Here is an 18,551-nt window from a genome sequence, read left to right on the forward strand (position 1 = left end):
CAGATAATGAAGCAGTGCATGCCCGCCTGCAACAAGACCTAGACGACGTTCAGGCTTGGGCTAATAAGTGGCAGGTAACATTTGCGCCACACAAGTGCCAGGCAATGACTATCTCCAACAAGCGAGAGTCTAACCACCTCCCCATGACATTCAATGGCATTACCATCGCCGAATCCCCCACCATCAGCACCCTGGGGGTGACCATTGACCAGAAACTTAACTGGACCAGCCACAAATACTGTGGCAACAAGAGCAGGTCAGAGGCTGGGTATTCTGTGGCGAGTGTCTCACCTCCTGACTCCCCAAAGCCTTTCCACCATCGACAAGGCACAAGTAAGGAGTGTGATGGAATACTCTCCACGTGCCTGGATGAGTCTTCTCTTCTTAGGCAGTCCCTCGGAACTGAGGATGACTTGCTTCAACACTTAAAATGAGTTCTCAGGTGACTGATGAGTCCAATGCGGGACCTACAGTCTCTGTCACAGGAGGGGCAGACGGTGGTTGAAGGGGCGGGTGGGTGGGGTGCTTGGGTTGATGTGTGCTCCTTTTACTGCCTGCGCTTGGCTTCCGCTTGCTCCCGGCAAAGAGACTCGAGGTGTTTGGCGCCTTCCCGGATGCTTCTCCTCCACTTTGTGCGGTCTTGGGCCAGGGATTCCCAGGTGACAGTGGGGATGTTGCACTTTTTCAAGGAGGCTTTGAGGGTGTCCTTGAAGCGTTTCCTCTGCCCACCTGGGGCTCTCTTGCCGTGTCGGAACTCCGAGTAGAGCGCTTGTTTTGGGAGTCTCGCATCGGGCATGCGGACGATGTGGCCCGTCCATCGGAGCTGATTGAGCGTGGTCAAAGCTTCGATGCTGGGGATGTTGGCCTGAGCGAGAACACTGACGTTGATGCACCTATCCAACAAATTTGCAGGGTTTTGCGACAGCAGCATTCGTGGTACCTCACCGGTGCTTTGAGGTGCCTGTTGTACATGGTCCACGTCTCTGAAGCATACAGGAGGGCGGGTATCACTACTATTCTGTAGACCATGAACTTGGTGCTGGGCTTGAGGTCCTGGTCTTCAAACACTCTCTTCCTCAGGCGACCGAAGGCTGCACTGGTACACTGAAGGCAGTGTTGGACTTCATCATCGACGTCTGCCCTTGTTGACAGTAAGCTCCCGAGTTACGGAAAGTGGTCCACGTTGTCCAAGGCCTCGTAGTGGATTTTGATAATCGGGGCGCAGTACTGTGTGGCGGGGGCAGGTTGGTAGAGGACCTTTGTCTTATGGATGTTTAGTGTAAGGCCCATGCTCTTGTACGCTTCGGTGAAGGTGTTGACGATGATTTGGGGTTCGACCTCAGAGTGTGCACAGATGCAAGCGTCATCTGCATACTGTAATTCGATGTTTGTGTGTGTGTGCTAGGTCGTTGTAGCAGAGCCTGGTCTCCAATCGTCTTGGATCCCCTTGCCATTGGAACAAGACCTTGCTCTGTCAAGCCCGTGTGGTAGCTGGTGTGCAATGGCCACCCCACGTTAAAAGAATTGACACACGGGCGTCTTCCACCCTGGATGAGTGCAGCTCCAACAACACTCAAGAAACTCAACACCATCCAGGACAAAGCAGCCTGCTTAATTGGCACCCCATCCACCACCTTAAACGTTCACTCCCTCCACTACCGGCGTACAGTGGCTGCAGTGTGTACCTTCTACAAGATGCACTGCAGCAACTCGCCAAGGCTTCTTCGGCAGCACCTCCCAAACCCGCGACCTCTACCACCTAGAAAGACAAGGGCAGCAGACACATGGGAACACCACCACCTCCAAGTTCCACTCCAAGTCACACACCATCCTGACTTGGAAGTATATCGCCGATCCTTCATCGTTGCTGGGTCAAAACCCTGGTACTCCCTCCCTAACAGCACTGTGGGAGTACCTTCACCACACGGACAGCAGCGGTTCAAGAAGGCGGCTCACCACCACCTTCTCAAGGGCAATTAGGGATGGGCAATAAATGCTGGCCTTGCCAGCGACGGCCACCTCCCATGAACGAATATAAAAAAAAATTCTGGGCACCACACTTTAGGAAGGATGTGAAGGCCTTAGAGAGGGTGCAGAAAAGATTTACGAGAATGATTCCAGGAATGAGGGTTATGTTGATAGACTGGAGAAGCTGGGGTTGTTCTCGTTGGAGCAGAGAAGTTAGAGAGGCAATTTGATAGAGGTGTTCAAAATCATGAGGGGTCTAGACAGAGTAGATAGAAGGAAACTTTTCCGATTGGCAGAATGGTTGAGAACCAGCGGACACAGATTTAAGGTGATTGGCAAAAGAACCAAAGGCGACCTAAGAAAAACACAGCGAGTGGTTAGGATCTGGAATGCACTTTCAAAGTGTTGTGGAGGCAGATTCAATCACGGCTTTTAAAAGGGAGTTGGATAAGTATCTGAAGGAAAGAAAGGGCTACGGGGGAAGGGTGGGGGAGTGGGACTAGCTGAAGTGCTCTTGTAGAGAGCCGACATGGGCTCGACGGGCCGAATGGCCTTCTTCCGTGTTGTACCCATTCTATGATTCTATGAAGCACCTCAATCTTCAATGCTCAAGGGAATACAAGCCACGTTCATGCACGTCCTCTAGGTTTTCTGATAGCACCAATAAGAAATATTTTCATTTTCCACCTTGTCCAGGTTCACCTCAGCTCCCTACTAGGGGTCTTTAATATTATGAAGGGGCTCGATAGGGTGGAAGTGGAGAAACTGTTTCTGCTTGTGGGTGAGCCCAGAACAAGGGGACATAAATATGATGGCCACTAACAGATTAAGTAAAGAATTTAGCAGGAATTTCTTTACACAGAGAATGTGAAACTCGCTGCCACCTGGAGTGGTTGAAGCAGAGAGCACTGGCACATTTAAGGACGAGGCTTGATGCACAGACCACGGAGAAGGGAACGGAGGGACATGGGTCAGGGTGGGGAAAAGTACTAAGAGTGGGAGGAGGCTCGTGTGGAGTGTACAGACCAACATTGACCAGATGGCCATAATGGCATCTTTCTGTTCTTTAGATTCCCCCGTGATGTAATTTTACAGCTCCTGTCAACGTGAGCGCCGCAGTTAATGCTTTTTGTGTTTGGATTCACAGCCTCCTTCGCACTCGGGCATGACATCCAAATTAGGGGTTCCCAGAGATGGATATGAACATCGAGATCCACCTCATCCTCTGCAACACCCACGTAGAGGTAAGAGATTGGGCACCATCGTTCTGAAGGTTTATTCTACAGTGATTCTACAGCGAGGTTATTCACTTTGGTAGGAAGTAGAGAAAAACAGAATATTTTTAAATGGTGAGCAACTATTAAATGCTGGTGTTCAGAGAGATTTAGGTGTCCTCGTACAGGAAACACAGAAAGTTAGCATGTTGGTCTTTATTGCAAGGGGGTTGGAGTACAAGAGTGAGGAAGTCTTACTACAATTGTACAAGGCTTTGGTGAGACCACACCTGGAGTACTGTGCACAGTTATGGTCTGCTTCTCTGAGGAAGGGTATACTTGCCTTAGAGGCGGTGCAACAAATGTTCACCAGATTGATCCCTGGGATGAGAGGGTTGTCCTATGAGGCGAGATTAAGTAGATTGGGCCTATAATCTCTGGAGTTTAGCAGAATGAGAGGTGAAACATATAAGGTTGTAAGGGGCATTGACAGGGTAGATGCTGAGAGGTTGTTTCCCCTGGCTGGAGTGTCTAGAACTCGGGGGCACAGTCTCAGGATAAGGGGTCGGCCATTTAAGACCGAGATGGGGAGGAATTTCTTCACTCAGAGGGTTGTGAATCTTTGGAATTCTCTGCCCCAAAGGGCTGTGGATGCTGTTGTTGAGTATATTCAAGACTGAGATCGATAGATTTTTGGACTCATGGGGAATCAAGGGATATGGGGAATGAGGTGGGAAAGTGGAGTTGAGGTCGAAGATCAGCTATGATCTTATTGAATGGTGCTGCAGGCTCGAGGGGCCGTATGGCCTACTCTTGCTCCTAATTCTTATGTTCTTATGTTCTATTGTGCAATGAGAAAGGGTTAATTAATAACCTTGTATTAAGCAGCCTTTAGGGAAGAGTGACCATAATATGATAGAATTTTATATTGAGTTTGAAAGTGACTTAGTTAAATCCGAAATTGTCGTCTTAAATCCAAACAAAGCAAACTACGTAGGTATGAGGGGCGAGTTGGCTAAGGTAGATTGGGAAACTGCATTAAAAGATATGACAGTGGACAAGCAATGGCTAGCATTTAAAGAATTTAAAGAAAATCTATAGGGGAATGGGACTGACTGGATTGCTCTACAGAGAGCAAGTATGGACTTGATGGACCGAATGGCTTCCTTCTGTGCCGTTATGACTCTATGACTATGAATCTATGACTAATTAAAACATAATTTACAATAAATATACATTCCTTTAAGGCACATAAACCCTACAGGAAAAGTGGTCCAACTGTGGCTAACAAGAGAAGTTAAAGATAGTATTATAATGCTGCCAACAAGAGTAGTAAACCTGAGGATTGGGAAGATTTTTAGAATTCAGCAAAGGAGGACTACGAAATTGATAAAGAAGGGGGAAATAGACTATGAGAGACTTAAAAACAGACTGTAAAAGCTTCTATAGGTATGTAAAAAGGAAAAGATTAGCAAAAGTAAATGTGGGTCCCTTACAGGCTGAGACAGGAGAAATTATAATGGGGAATAAGGAAATGGCAGAGAAATTAAACAAATGTTTTGTATCTGTCTAAACAGAAGAAGACGCAAAAAACTTTCTGGAAATAGTGGGCAACCAAGGGTCTAGCGAGAATGAGGAATTGAAAGATATTAGTAGTAGTAAAAAAGTAGTACTGCAGAATTTAATGGGACAGTGAGAAGGGGAGTGTGAACAGTGAAAAGGGGAGTGTGAACAGTGAGAAGGTAGAGTGTGAACACTGAGCAGGGGAGTGTGAACAGTGAGAAGGGGAGTGTGAACAGTGAGAAGGTCGAGTGTGAACAGTGAGAAGGGGAGTGTGAACAGTGAGAAGGTCGAGTGTGAACAGTGAGAAGGGGAGTGTGAACAGTCAGAAGGGGAGTGTGAACAGTGCGAAGGTCGAGTGTGAACAGTGAGAAGGGGAGTGTGAACAGTGAGAAGGGGAGTGTGAACAGTGAGAAGGTCGAGTGTGAACAGTGAGAAGGGGAGTGTGAACAGTGAGAAGGGGAGTGTGAACAGTGAGAAGGTCGAGTGTGAACAGTGAGAAGGTCGAGTGTGAACAGTGAGAAGGGGAGTGTGAACAGTGAGAAGGGGAGCGTGAACACTGAGAAGGGGAGAGTGAAGAGTGAGAAGGGGAGTGTGAAGAGTGAGAAGGGGAGTGTGAAGAGTGAGAAGGGGAGTGTGAAGAGTGAGAAGGGGAGTGTGAAGAGTGAGAAGGGGAGTGTGAAGAGTGAGAAGGGGAGTGCGAAGAGTGAGAAGGGGAGTGCGAACAGTGAGAAGGGGAGTGCGAACAGTGAGAAGGGGAGTGTGAACAATGAGAAGGGGAGTGTGAACAGTGAGAATGGGAGTTGTGAACAGTGAGAATGGGAGTTGTGAACAGTGAGAAGGGGAGTTGTGAACAGTGAGAAGGGGAGTCTGAACAGTGAAAAGGGGAGTGTGAACAGTGAGAAGGGGAGTGTGAACAGTGAGAAGGGGAGTGTGAACAGTGAGAAAGTCGAGTGTGAACAGTGAGAAGGGGAGTGTGAACAGTGAGAAGGGGAGTGTGAACAGTGAGAAGGGGAGTGTGAAGAGTGAGAAGGGGAGTGTGAAGAGTGAGAAGGTCGAGTGTGAACAGTGAGAAGGGGAGTGTGAAGAGTGAGAAGGGGAGTGTGAACAGTGAGAAGGGGAGTGTGAACAGTGAGAAGGGGAGTGTGAACAGTGAGAAAGTCGAGTGTGAAGAGTGAGAAGGGGAGTGTGAAGAGTGAGAAGGGGAGTGTGAAGAGTGAGAAGGGGAGTGTGAAGAGTGAGAAGGGGAGTGTGAAGAGTGAGAAGGGGAGTGTGAAGAGTGAGAAGGGGAGTGTGAAGAGTGAGAAGGGGAGTGTGAACAGTGAGAAGGGGAGTGTGAACAGTGAGAAGGGGAGTGTGAAGAGTGAGAAGGGGAGTGTGAAGAGTGAGAAGGGGAGTGTGAAGAGTGAGAAGGGGAGTGTGAAGAGTGAGAAGGGGAGTGTGAACAGTGAGAAGGTCGAGTGTGAACAGTGAGAAGGGGAGTGTGAAGAGTGAGAAGGGGAGTGTGAACAGTGAGAAGGGGAGTGTGAAGAGTGAGAAGGGGAGTGTGAACAGTGAGAAGGGGAGTGTGAACAGTGAGAAGGCGAGTGTGAACAATGAGAAGGGGAGTGTGAACAGTGAGAAGGGGAGTGTGAACAGTGAGAAGGTTGAGTGTGAACAGTGAGAAGAGGAGTGTGAACAGTGAGAAGGGGACTGAGAACAGTTAGAAGGGGAGTGTGAACAGTGAGAAGGGGAGAGTGAACAGTGAGAAGGTCAAGTTTGAACAGTGAGAAGGTTGAGTGTGAACAGTGAGAAGGTCAAGTGTGAACAGTGAGAAGGTCAAGTGTGAACAGTGAGAAGGGGAGTGTGAACAGTGAGAAGGGGAGTGTAAACAGTGAGAAGGGGAGTTGTGAACAGTGAGAAGGGGAGTGTGAACAGTGAGAAGAGGAGTGTGAACATTGAGAAGGGGAGTGTGAACAGTGAGAAGGGGAATGTGAACAGTGAGAAGGTCGAGTGTGAACACTGAGAAGGGGAGTGTGAACAGTGAGAATGGGAGTGTGAACAGTGAGAAGGGGAGTGTGAACAGTGAGAAGGTCGAGTGTGAACAGTGAGAAGGCGAGTGTGAACAGTGAGAATGGGAGTGTGAACAGTGAGAAGGGGAGTGTGAACAGTGAGAAGGTCGAGTGTGAACAGTGAGAAGGCGAGTGTGAACAGTGAGAAGGGGAGTGTAAACAGTGAGAAGGGGAGTGTGAACAGTGTGAAGGTCGAGTGTGAAGAGTGAGAAGGAGAGTTGTGAACAGTGAGAAGGGGAGTGTGAACAGTGAGAAGGGGGTGTGAAGAGTGAGAAGGGGGGTGTGATCAGTGAGAAGGGGAGTGTGATCAGTGAGGAGGGGAGTGTGAACAGTGAGAAGGTTGAGTGTGAAGAGTGAGACAGGGAGTGTGAACAGTGAGAACGGGAGTGTGAGCAGTGAGAAGGTCGAGTGTGAACAGTGAGAAGGTCGAGTGTGAACATTGAGAAGGGGAGTGTGGTAAACCACTGTTTGTATTCCACTGTGTACATGCCTGGACATGCCTCGGCTGACTCCTCCCACAAGTCCTAGTATAAAGGTGACTGCTCCCCAGCCCTTTGTATTTCTGGACCGGTCGACCACTCGAGGCAGACCTTCATTCTTTTGTTAATAAAAGCCTTTAGTTACTCTCTTAACTCTCAGTCTTTTATGAGTAATTGATAGCGCATCAGGGAGTGTGAACAATGAGAAGGTCGATTGTGAACAGTGAGAAGGGGAGTGTGAACAGTGAGAAGGGGAGTGTGAATATTGAGAAGGGGAGTGTGAACAGTGAGAAGTGGAGTGTGAACAGTGAGAAGGTCGAGTGTGAACAGTGAGAAGTTCGAGTGTGAACACTGACAAGGGGAGTGTGAACAGTGAGAAGGGGAGTGTGAACAGTGAGAAGGGCAGTGTGAACAGTGAGAAGGTCGAGTGTGATCACTGAGAAGGGGTGTGTGAACAGTGAGAAGGGGAGTGTGAACAGTGAGAAGGGGAATGTGAACAGTGAGAAGGTTGAGTGTGAACAGTGAGAAAGGGAGAGTGAACAGTGAGAAGGGGAGTGTGAACAGTGAGAAGGGGAGTGTGAACATTGAGAAGGGGAGTTGTGAACAGTGAGAAGGGGAGTGTGACCAGTGAGAAGGGGAGTGTGAACATTGAGAAGGGGAGTTGTGAACAGTGAGAAGGGGAGTGTGAACAGTGAGAAGAGAACAACATAAGAACATAAGAAATAGGAGCAGGAGTAGGCCAATCGGCCCCTCGAGCCTGCTCCACCATTCAATAAGATCATGGCTGATCTGATCCTAACCTCAAATCTTCTATCACTCTCCATCCACCCGAACCCATGGAATCTCCCGGGAAAGGCGAAAAACCAGATAAAAGACCCAATGGCCAATTTGGGAGAAAAAAATCTGGGAAATTCTTCTCCGACCCATCTAGGCGATCGAAATTCTTCCAGGAGATCACTCTGTCCCTATATTTTCTACAGTACTTACCTCTGTAAAGGCGATCTCCACCACAGCCAGGAACAGGAATAAAACCATCTCCTGAAATCTAACACAGAATTAGAACACAGTAGGAGCAGAACCAGGCTACATGGCCCCTGGGCCCACTCCACTACCCACAGGGCCATGACCATTCTGAACCTAGACTCATGTCCAATTTCCTGCCCGCTCCCCGTAACCCTTAATTCCCTTTACTTCTAGGAAACTATCTATTTCTGTTTTAAATTTATTTAATGATGTAGCTTCCACAGCTTTCTGGGGCAGCAAATTCCACAAACCTACCACCCTCTGAGTGAAGAAGTTTCTCCTCATCTCAGTTTTGAAAGAGCAGCCCCTTATTTTAAGATTATGCCCCCTAGTTCTAGTTTCACCCATCATTGGGAACATCCTCACCGCATCCACCCGATCAAGCCCCTTCACAATCTTATATGTTTCAATAAGATCGCCTCTCATTCTTCTGAACTCCAATGAGTAGAGTCCCAATCTACTCAACCTCTCCTCATATGACCACCCCCTCATCCCCGGGATTAACCGAGTGAACCTTCTTTGTACTGACTCGAGAGCAAGTATGTCTTTTCTTAAGTATGGACACCAAAACTGTGCGCAGTATTCCAGGTGCGGTCTCACCAATACCTTGTACAACTGCAGCAATACCTCCCTGTTTTTATATTCCATCCCCCTAGCAATAAAAGCCAACATTCCATTGGCCTTCTTGATCACTTGCTGCACCTGCATACTAACTTTTTGAGTTTTGTGCACCAGGACCCCCAGATCCCTTTGTACTACAGTACTTTCCAGTTTCTTGCCATTAAGATAATAACTTGCTCTATGATTTTTCCTGCCAAAGTGCATGACCTCACACTTTCCAGTATTGTATTCCATCTGCCAAATCTCTGCCCACTTACTTAGCCTGTCTATGTCCCTTTGCAGGTTTTTTATGTCCTCCTCACTCACTACTTTCCGTCCCATCTTTGTATCATCTGCAAACTTTGATATGTTACACTCGGTCCCCTCCTCCAAATCGTTAATATAGATTGTAAAGAGTTGGGGACCCAGCACTGACCCCTGCGGAACACCACTAGTTACTGGTTGCCAATCTGAGAACGAACCATTTATCCCAACTCTCTGCTTTCTGTTAGAGAGCCAATCCTCCACCCACGCCAGAATATTACCCCCAATCCCGTGATTTTTTATCTTGAGCAATAATCTTTTGTGTGGCACCTTGTCAAATGCCTTTTGGAAGTCTAAATACACTACGTCCACTGGTTCCCCTTTATCCACCCTGTATGTTACTTCCTCAAAAAACTCAAGCAAATTTGTCAAACATGACTTCCCCTTCATGAAACCATGCTGAGTTTGTCCTATTAAATTATGTTTATCCAAATGTCCCGTTACTGTCTCCTTAATAATGGACTCTAACATTTTACCAACCACAGATGTTAGGCTAACAGGTCTATAGTTTCCAGCCTTCTGCCTACTACCCTTTTTAAATAAGGGTGTTACATTAGCAGTTTTCCAATCTGCCGGGACCTTTGCTGAGTCCAGGGAGTTTTGGAAAATTATTACCAATGCATCCACAATCCCTACCGCCACTTCCCTCAAGACCCTAGGATGCAAGCCATCAGGTCCAGGGGATTTATCCGCCTTGAGTCCCATTATTTTACCAAGTACCACTTCCTTAGTGATTTTAATTGTATTTAGTTCCTCCCCCCCTGGAGCCCCCTGTTTGTCCAGTGTTGGGATATTCTTAGTGTCCTCTACTGTAAAGACTGATACAAAATAATTGTTCAGTGTTTTTGCCATCTCCATGTTTCCCACCATTAATTTCCCGGTCTCATCCTCTAAGGGACCAACATTTACTTTCGCCACCCTTTTTCTTTTTATATAACTATAGAAACTTTTGCTGTCTGTTTTTATATTTTTTGCTAATTTACTTTCATAATCTATCTTCCCTTTCTTAATCAATCTTTTAGTTATTTTTTGCTGTCTTTTAAAGACTTCCCAATCTTCCATCCTCCCACTAGATTTGGCTACCTTATATGCCCTTGTTTTTAGTCGGATACTATCCTTAATTACTTTACTTAGCCACGGATGGCTATCTTTTCTTTTACACCCTTTTTTCCTCAGTGGAATATATTTTTTTTGGAAGTTGTAAAATAACTCCTTAAATGTACACCACTGATCATGTACCGTCTTACCCTTTAATCTATTTTCCCAGTCCACTCTAATCAATTCCGCTCTCATACCTTCATAGTCTCCTTTATTCAAGCTCAGCACGCTTGTTTGCAATCCAACCTTCTCACCCTCTAATTGAATGTGGAATTCAACCATGTTATGGTCACTCATTCCAAGGGGATCCTTTACTAGGACATTTTTAATTAATCCTGTCTCATTACACAGGACCAAATCTAAGGTTGCTTGCCCCCTGGTCGGTTCAGTTACATACTGCTCAAGAAACCCATCCCTAATACACTCAATGAACTCATCCTCAAGGCTGCTCTGCCCAATTTGATTTGTCCAGTTAATATGATAATTAAAATCTCCCATAATTATAGCTGTTCCCTTATTACAAGCCTCAACTATTTCCTGATTAATACTCCGTCCAACAGAGTTGCAACTGTTCAGAGGCCTATAGACTACACCCACTCGTGTTTTTTTCCCCTTATTATTCCTTATCTCCACCCAAACTGTTTCACTATCCTGCTCCTTTGACCCAATATCATTCCTCTGTATTATAGTGATTCCTTCCTTTATTAACATAGCCACCCCACCTCCTCTCCCTTCCTGCCTGTCCTTCCTGATTGTTAAATAACCTGGTATGTTTAATTCCCAGTCATGGTCACCCTGCAGCCATGTTTCTGTAATGGCCACAAGATCATACCCATATGTCGTTATTTGTGCCGTTAACTCATTCATTTTGTTACGAATGCTACATGCATTCAGATAAAGAACTTTCAAATATGTTTTGTAACACTTAGTTCCTGTTTTTTCCCTTTTTAGTACTTTACTTTTTACTCCATACCTTCTGTCCCTTCCTGACACGTTCTGTTTTTTAATTCCCCCACTGCTACCTAAGTCTATGACCTTCTCTGTTGTCATTTCTATTATTTGCTCTCTAGAAACCACCCCCCACTAATTAGTTTAAAGCCCTCTCTACAGCCCTAGTTATATGATTCGCCAGGACTCTAGTCCCAGCACTGGCCAAGTGGAGTCCGTCCCAACGGAACAGCTCCCTCCTGTCCCAGTACTGGTGCCAGTGTCCCAGGAAGCAAAACCCATTTCTCCCACACCAGTCTTTGAGCCACGCATTTAACTCTTTAATTTTATTTATCCTAGCCAAATTCGCTCGTGCCTCAGGTAAGAGATTATTACCCTTGAGGTTCTGTTTTTTAATTTAACCCCTAGCTGCTCATACTCCTTTAACAGAACCTCCTTCCTTGTCCTATCTACGTCGTTTGTACCAACATGGAGCACGACAACTGGATCCTCCCCCTCCCACTCCAAGTTTCTTTCCAGCCTAGAAGAGATGTCCTTAACCCTGGCACCGGGCAGGCAACACAGCCTTCGGGACTCCCGCTCTTGACTGCAGAGAACCCTATCTATCCCCCTAATGATACTATCCCCTACCACTACAAGAGGAGTGTGAACAGTGAGAAGGTTGAGTGTGAACAGTGAGAAGGGGAGTGTGAACAGTGAGAATGGGAGTGTGAACAGTGAGAATGGGAGTGTGAACAGTGAGAAGGGGAGTGTGAACAGTGAGAAGGTCGAGTGTGATCACTGAGAAGGGGAGTGTGAACAGTGAGAAGGGGAGTGTGAACAGTGAGAAGGGGAATGTGAACAGTGAGAAGGTTGAGTGTGAACAGTGAGAAAGGGAGTGTGAACAGTGAGAAGGTTGAGTGTGAACAGTGAGAAGGGGAGTGTGAACAGTGAGAAGGGAAGTGTGAACAGTGAGAAGGTCGAGTGTGAACAGTGAGAAGGGGAGTGTGAACAGTGAGAAGGTTGAGTGTAAACAGTGAGGTCGAGTGTGAACAGTGAGAAGAGGAGTGTGAACAGTGAGAAGGTCGATTGTGAACAGTGAGAAGGGGAGTGTGAACAGTGAGAAGGGGAGTGTGAACAGAGAAGGTCAAGTGTGAAGAGTGAGAAGGGGTGTTGTGAACAGTGAGAAGGGGAGTGTGAGCAGTGAGAAGGGGAGTGTGAACAGTGAGAAGGTCGGATGTGAAGAGTGAGAAGGGGAGTGTGAACAGTGAGAAGGTCAAGTGTGAAGAGTGAGAAGGGGAGTGTGAACAGTGAGAAGGTCGAGTGTGAACAGTGAGAAGGGGAGTGTGAACAGTGAGAAGGGGAGTGTTAACATTGAGAAGGTCAACTGTGATCAGTGGGAATAGGAGTGTGAACAGTGAGAAGGGAAATGTGAACAGTGAGAAGGTCAAGTGTGAACAGTGGGAAGAGGAGTGTGAACAATGAGAAGGGGAGTGTGAACTGTGCGATGGTTGAGTGTGAACAGTGAGAAGATCGAGTGTAAACAGTGAGAAGGGGAGTTTGAACAGTGAGAAGGTTGAGTGTGAACAGTGGGAAGGGGAGTGTGAACAGTGAGAAGGTCGAGTGTGAACAGTGGGAAGGGGAGTGTGAACATTGAGAAGGGGAGTTGTGAGCAGTGAGAAGGGGAGTGTGAACAGTGAGAAGGGGAGTGTGAGCAGTGAGAAAGGGAGTTGTGAACAGTGAGAAGGTCGAGTGTGATCAGTGACAAGTGGAGTGTGATCAGTGAGAAGGGGAGTGTGAACAGTGAGAAGGGGAGTGTGAGCAGTGAGAAAGGGAGTTTGAACAGTGAGAAGGTCGAGTGTGATCAGTGAGAAGGGGAGTGTGAACAGTGAGAAGGGGAGTGTGAACAGTGAGAATGGGAGTGTGAACAGTGAGAAGGGGAGTGTGAACAGTGAGAAGGTCGAGTGTGAACAGTTAGAAGGGGAGTGTGAACAGTGAGATGGTCGAGTGTGAACAGTGAGAAGGGGAGTGCGAACAGTGAGAATGGGAGTGTGAACAGTGAGAAGGGCAGTGTGAACAGTGAGAAGGGGAGTTGTGAACAGTGAGAATGGGAGTATGAACAGTGAGAAGGGGAGTGTGAACAGTGAGAAGGGGAGTGTGAGCAGTGAGAAGTTCGAGTGTGAACAGTGAGAAGGTCGAGTGTGAACAGTGAGAAGGGGAGTGTGAACAGTGAGAAGGGGAGTGTGAACAGAGAAGGTCGAGTGTGAAGAGTGAGAAGGGGTGTTGTGAACAGTGAGAAGGGGAGTGTGAGCAGTGAGAAGGGGAGTGTGAACAGTGAGAAGGGGAGTTGTGAACAGTGAGAAGGGGAGTGTGAACAGTGAGAATGGGAGTGTGAACAGTGAGAAGTGAAGTTGTGAACAGTGAGAAGGGGAGTTGTGAACAGTGAGAAGGGGAGTGTGAACAGTGAGAAGGTCGAGTGCGAGCAGTGAGAAGGGGAGTGTGAACAGTGAGAAGGGGAGTGTGAACATTGAGCAGGGGAGTTGTGAACAGTGAGAAGGGGAGTGTGAACAGTGAGAAGGGGAGTTGAGAACAGTGAGAAGGAGAGTGTGAACAGTGAGAAGGGGAGTTGTGAACAGTGAGAAGGGGAGTGTGAACAGTGAGAAGGGGAGTTGTGAACAGTGAGAAGGGGAGTGTGAACAGTGAGAATGGGAGTGTGAACAGTGAGAATGGGAGTGTGAACAGCGAGAAGGTCGAGTGTGAACAGTGAGAAGGGGAGTGTCAACAGTGAGAAGGGGAGTGTGAATATTGAGAAGGGGAGTGTGAACAGTGAGAAGTGGAGTGTGAACAGTGAGAAGTGGAGTGTGAACAGTGAGAAGGTCAAGTGAACAGTGAGAAGAGGAGTGTGAACAGTGAGAAGGGGAGTGTGAACAGTGAGAAGGTTGAGTGTGAACAGTGAGAAAGGGAGAGTGAACAGTGAGAAAGGGAGAGTGAACAGTGAGAATGGGAGTGTGAACAGTGAGAAGGTCGAGTGTGAACAGTGAGAAGGGGAGTGTGAACATTGAGAAGGTCAAGTGTGAACAGTGAGAAGGGGAGTGTGAACAGTGAGAAGGGGAGTGTGAACAGTGAGAAGGTCAAGTGTGAACAGTGAGAAGAGGAGTGTGAACATTGAGAAGGGGAGTGTGAACAGTGAGAAGGGGAGTGTGAACAGTGAGAAGGTTGAATGTGAACAGTGAGAAAGGGAGAGTGAACAGTGAGAATGGGAGTGTGAACAGTGAGAAGGTCGAGTGTGAACAGTGAGAAGGGGAGTGTGAACATTGAGAAGGTCAAGTGTGAACAGTGGGAAGAGGAGTGTGAACAGTGAGAAGGGGAATGTGAACAGTGAGAAGGTCAAGTGTGAACAGTGGGAAGAGGAGTGTAAACAATGAGAAGGTGAGTGTGAACTGTGCGATGGTTGAGTGTGAATAGTGAGAAGATCGAGTGTGAACAGTGAGAAGGTCGAGTGTGAACAGTGGGAAGGGGAGTGTGAACAGTGAGAAGGTCGAGTGTGATCAGTGAGAAGGGGTGTGTGAACTGTGAGAAGGGGAGTGTGAACAGTGAGAAGGGGAGTGTGAGCAGTGAGAAAGGGAGTTGTGAACAGTGAGAAGGTCGAGTGTGAACAGTGAGAATAGGAGTGTGAACAGTGAGAAGGAGTGTGAACAGTGAGAAGGGGAGTGTGAACAGTGAGAAGGTCGAGTGTGAACAGTGAGAAGGTAAAGTGTGAACACTGAGAAGGGGAGTGTGAACAGTGAGAATGGGAGTGTGAACAGTGAGAAGGGGAGTGTGAACAATGAGAAGGGGAGTATGAACAGTGAGAAGGGGAGTGTGAACAGTGAGAATGGGAGTGTGAACAGTGAGAAGGTCGAGTGTGATCGCTGAGAAGGGGAGTGTGAACAGTGAGAAGGGGAGTGTGATCACTGAGAAGGGGAGTGTGAACAGTGAGAAGGGGAGTGTGAACAGTGAGAAGGGGAGTGTGAACAGTGAGAAGGTCGAGTGTGAACAGTGAGAAGGGGAGTGTGAACACTGAGAAGGGGAGTGTGAACAGTGAGAAGGGGAGAGTGAACAGTGAGAAGGGGAGTGTGAACAGTGAGAAGGGGAGTGTGAACAGTGAGAAGGGGAGTGTGAACATTGAGCAGGGGAGTTGTGAACAGTGAGAAGGGGAGTGTGAACAGTGAGAAGGGGAGTGTGAACAGTGAGAAGGGGAGTTGTGAACAGTGAGAAGGGGAGTGTGAACAGTGAGAAGGGGAGTGTGAACAGTGAGAATGGGATTGTGAACAGTGAGAAGGGGAGTGTGAACAGTGAGAAGGGGAGAGTGAACAGTGAGAAGGAAGTGTGAACAGTGAGAAGGGGAGTGTGAACAGTGAGAATGGGAGTGTGAACAATGAGAAGGTCGAGTGTGAACAGTGAGAAGGGGAGTGTGAACAGTGAGAAGGTCAAGTGTGAACAGTGAGAAGGTCGAGTGTGATGAGTGAGAAGGGGAGTGTGAACAGTGAGAAGGGGAGTGTGAACATTGAGCAGGGGAGTTGTGAACAGTGAGAAGGGGAGTGTGAACAGTGAGAAGGGGAGTGTGAACAGTGAGAAGGGGAGTTGTGAACAGTGAGAAGGGGAGTGTGAACAGTGAGAAGGGGAGAGTGAACAGTGAGAAGGAAGTGTGAACAGTGAGAAGGGGAGTGTGAACAGTGAGATGGGGAGTGTGAACAGTGAGAATGGGAGTGTGAACAGTGAGAATGGGAGTGTGAACAGCGAGAAGGTCGAGTGTGAACAGTGAGAAGGGGAGTGTGAACAGTGAGAAGGGGAGTGTGAACAGTGTGAAGGGGAGTGTGAACAGTGAGATGGTCAAGTGTGAACAGTGAGAAGGGGAGTGTGATCACTGAGAAGGGGAGTGTGAACAGTGAGAAGGGGAGTGTGAACAGTGAGAATGGGAGTATGAACAGTGAGAAGGGGAGTGTGAACAGTGAGAAGATTGAGAGAGAAGGGGAGTGTGATCAGTGAGAAGTGGAGTGTGAACAGTGAGAAGGGGAGTGTGAACAGTGAGAAGGGGAGTGTGAACAGTGAGAAGGGGGGGTGTGAGCAGTGAGAAGATCGAGTGTGAAGAGTGAGAAGGGGAGTGGGAACAGTGAGAAGGGGAGTGTGAACAGTGAGAAGGTCGAGTGTGAACAGTGAGAAGGTTGAGTGTGAACAGTGAGAAGGTTGAGTGTGAACAGTGAGAAGGGGAGTGTGAACACTGAGAAGGGGATTGTGATAATTGAGAAGGGGAGTGTGAACATTGAGAAGGGGAGTGTGAACATTGAGAAGGGGAGTGTGAACAGTGAGAAGGGGAGTGTGAACAGTGAGAAGGGGATTGTGAACAGTGAGTAGGGGAGTTGAGAACATTGAGAAGGGGAGTGTGAACAGTGAGAAGGGGAGTTGTGAACCGTGAGAAGGGGAGTGTGAACAGTGAGAAGGGGAGTGTGAACAGTGAGAATGGGATTGTGAACAGTGAGAAGGGGGGTGTGAACATTGAGAAGGGGAGTGTGAACAGTGAGAAGGGGAGTGTGAACAGTGAGAAGGAAGTGTGAACAGTGAGAAGGGGAGTGTGAACAGAGAATGGGAGTGTGAACAGTGAGAATGGGAATGTGAACAGAGAAGGTCGAGTGTGAAGAGTGAGAAGGGGAGTGTGAACAGTGAGAAGGGGAGTGTGAACAGTGAGAAGGGGAGAGTGAACAGTGAGAAGGAAGTGTGAACAGTGAGAAGGGGAGTGTGAACAGAGAATGGGAGTGTGAACAGTGAGAATGGGAATGTGAACAGTGAGAAGGTCGAGTGTGATCAGTGAGAAGGGGAGTGTGAACAGTGAGAAGGGGAGTGTGAACAGTGAGAAAGGGAGAGTGAACAGTGAGAAGGGGAGTGTGAACAGTGAAAAGGTCGAGTGTGAACAGTGAGAAGGGGAGTGTGAACAGTGAGAAGGGGAGTGTGAACAGTGAGAAGGGGAGTGTGAACAGTGAGAAGGAAGTGTGAACAGTGAGAAGGGGAGTGTGAACAGAGAATGGGAGTGTGAACAGTGAGAATGGGAATGTGAACAGTGAGAAGGTCGAGTGTGAAGAGTGAGAAGGGGAGTGTGATCAGTGAGAAGGGGAGTTGTGAACTGTGAGAAGGGGAGTGTGAACTGTGAGAAGGGGAGTGTGAACAGTGAGAAGGGGAGTGTGATCATTGAGAAGGGGAGTTGTGAACAGTGAGAAGGTCGAGTGTGAACAGTGAAGATGAAGGGTGAACAGTGAGAAGGAAGTGTGAACAGTGAGAAAGGGAGTGTGAACAGTGAGAAGGGGAGTATGAGCAGTGAGAAGGGGAGTGTGAACAGTGAGAAGGGGAGTGTGAACAGTGAGAAGGTCGAGTGTGAACAGTGAGAAGGTCGAGTGTGAACAGTGAGAAGGTCGAGTGTGAACAGTGAGAAGGGGAGTGTGAACAGTGAGAAGGGGAGTGTGAACAGTGAGAAGATTGAGTGTGAACAGTGAGAAGGTCGAGTGTGAACAGTGAGAAGGTCGAGTGTGAACAGCAAGAAGACGAGTGTGAACAGTGTGAAGATCGAGTGTGAACAGTGAGATGGTCGAGTGTGAACAGTGAGAAGGCGAGTGTGAACAGTGAGAAGGCGAGTGTGAACAGTGAGAAGGTCGAGTGTGAACAGTGAGAAGGGGAGAAAAAAGGAACGACTTGCATTTATATAGCGCCTTTCATGGACGTCTCAAAGCACTTTACAGCCAATGGAGTGGAGTCACTGTTGTAATGTGGGAAGCACGGCAGCGAATTTGCCAATAATGACCAGATAATCTGTTTTTATTTTGTCGATTGAGGAATAAGTATTGGCCCAGGATACTGGGGAGAACTCCCCTGCTCTTCTTCGAAATAGAAAGAGAGCAAACAGGGCCTCGGTTTAACGTCTCATCTGAAAGACGGCACCTCTGACAGTGCAGCGCTCCATCTGCACTGCACTGGGAGTGTCAGCCTAGCTTTATGTGCTCAAGTCTCTGGAGTGACACAACCTTCTGACTTAGAGGTGAGTGTGCTACCAACTGAGCCACAGCTGACACTGAGAGCAGTGAGAAGCGAGTTGTGAACAGTGAGAATCGAGTTGTGAACAGTGAGAAGTGGATTGTGAACAGTGAGAATCGAGTTGTGAACAGTGAGAAGCGGATTGTGAACAGTGAGAATCGAGTTGTGAACAGTGAGAAGCGGATTGTGAACAGTGAGAAGCAGATTGTGAACAGTGAGAAGCGAGTTGTGAACAGTGAGAAGCGAGT

General features: G+C 47.7%; 1 protein-coding gene across 1 annotated transcript in view; it reads left to right on the plus strand.

Moving 5' to 3' along the window:
- hgfac (HGF activator) overlaps positions 1-18,551 on the plus strand; it is a 113,105-nt gene that overhangs the window by 12,938 nt on the left and 81,616 nt on the right. Inside the window, exon 2 of the mRNA XM_085975404.1 lies at positions 3,116-3,212. Within this exon, the coding sequence (XP_085831530.1) occupies positions 3,116-3,212 (97 nt within the window). The remainder of the gene's footprint in view (positions 1-3,115; positions 3,213-18,551) is intronic.

This window comes from Somniosus microcephalus, chromosome 1 (genome assembly GCF_052327205.1).
Source record: "Somniosus microcephalus isolate GS21.2 chromosome 1, FLI_Smic_1.0, whole genome shotgun sequence".
Lineage (NCBI taxonomy): Eukaryota > Metazoa > Chordata > Chondrichthyes > Squaliformes > Somniosidae > Somniosus > Somniosus microcephalus.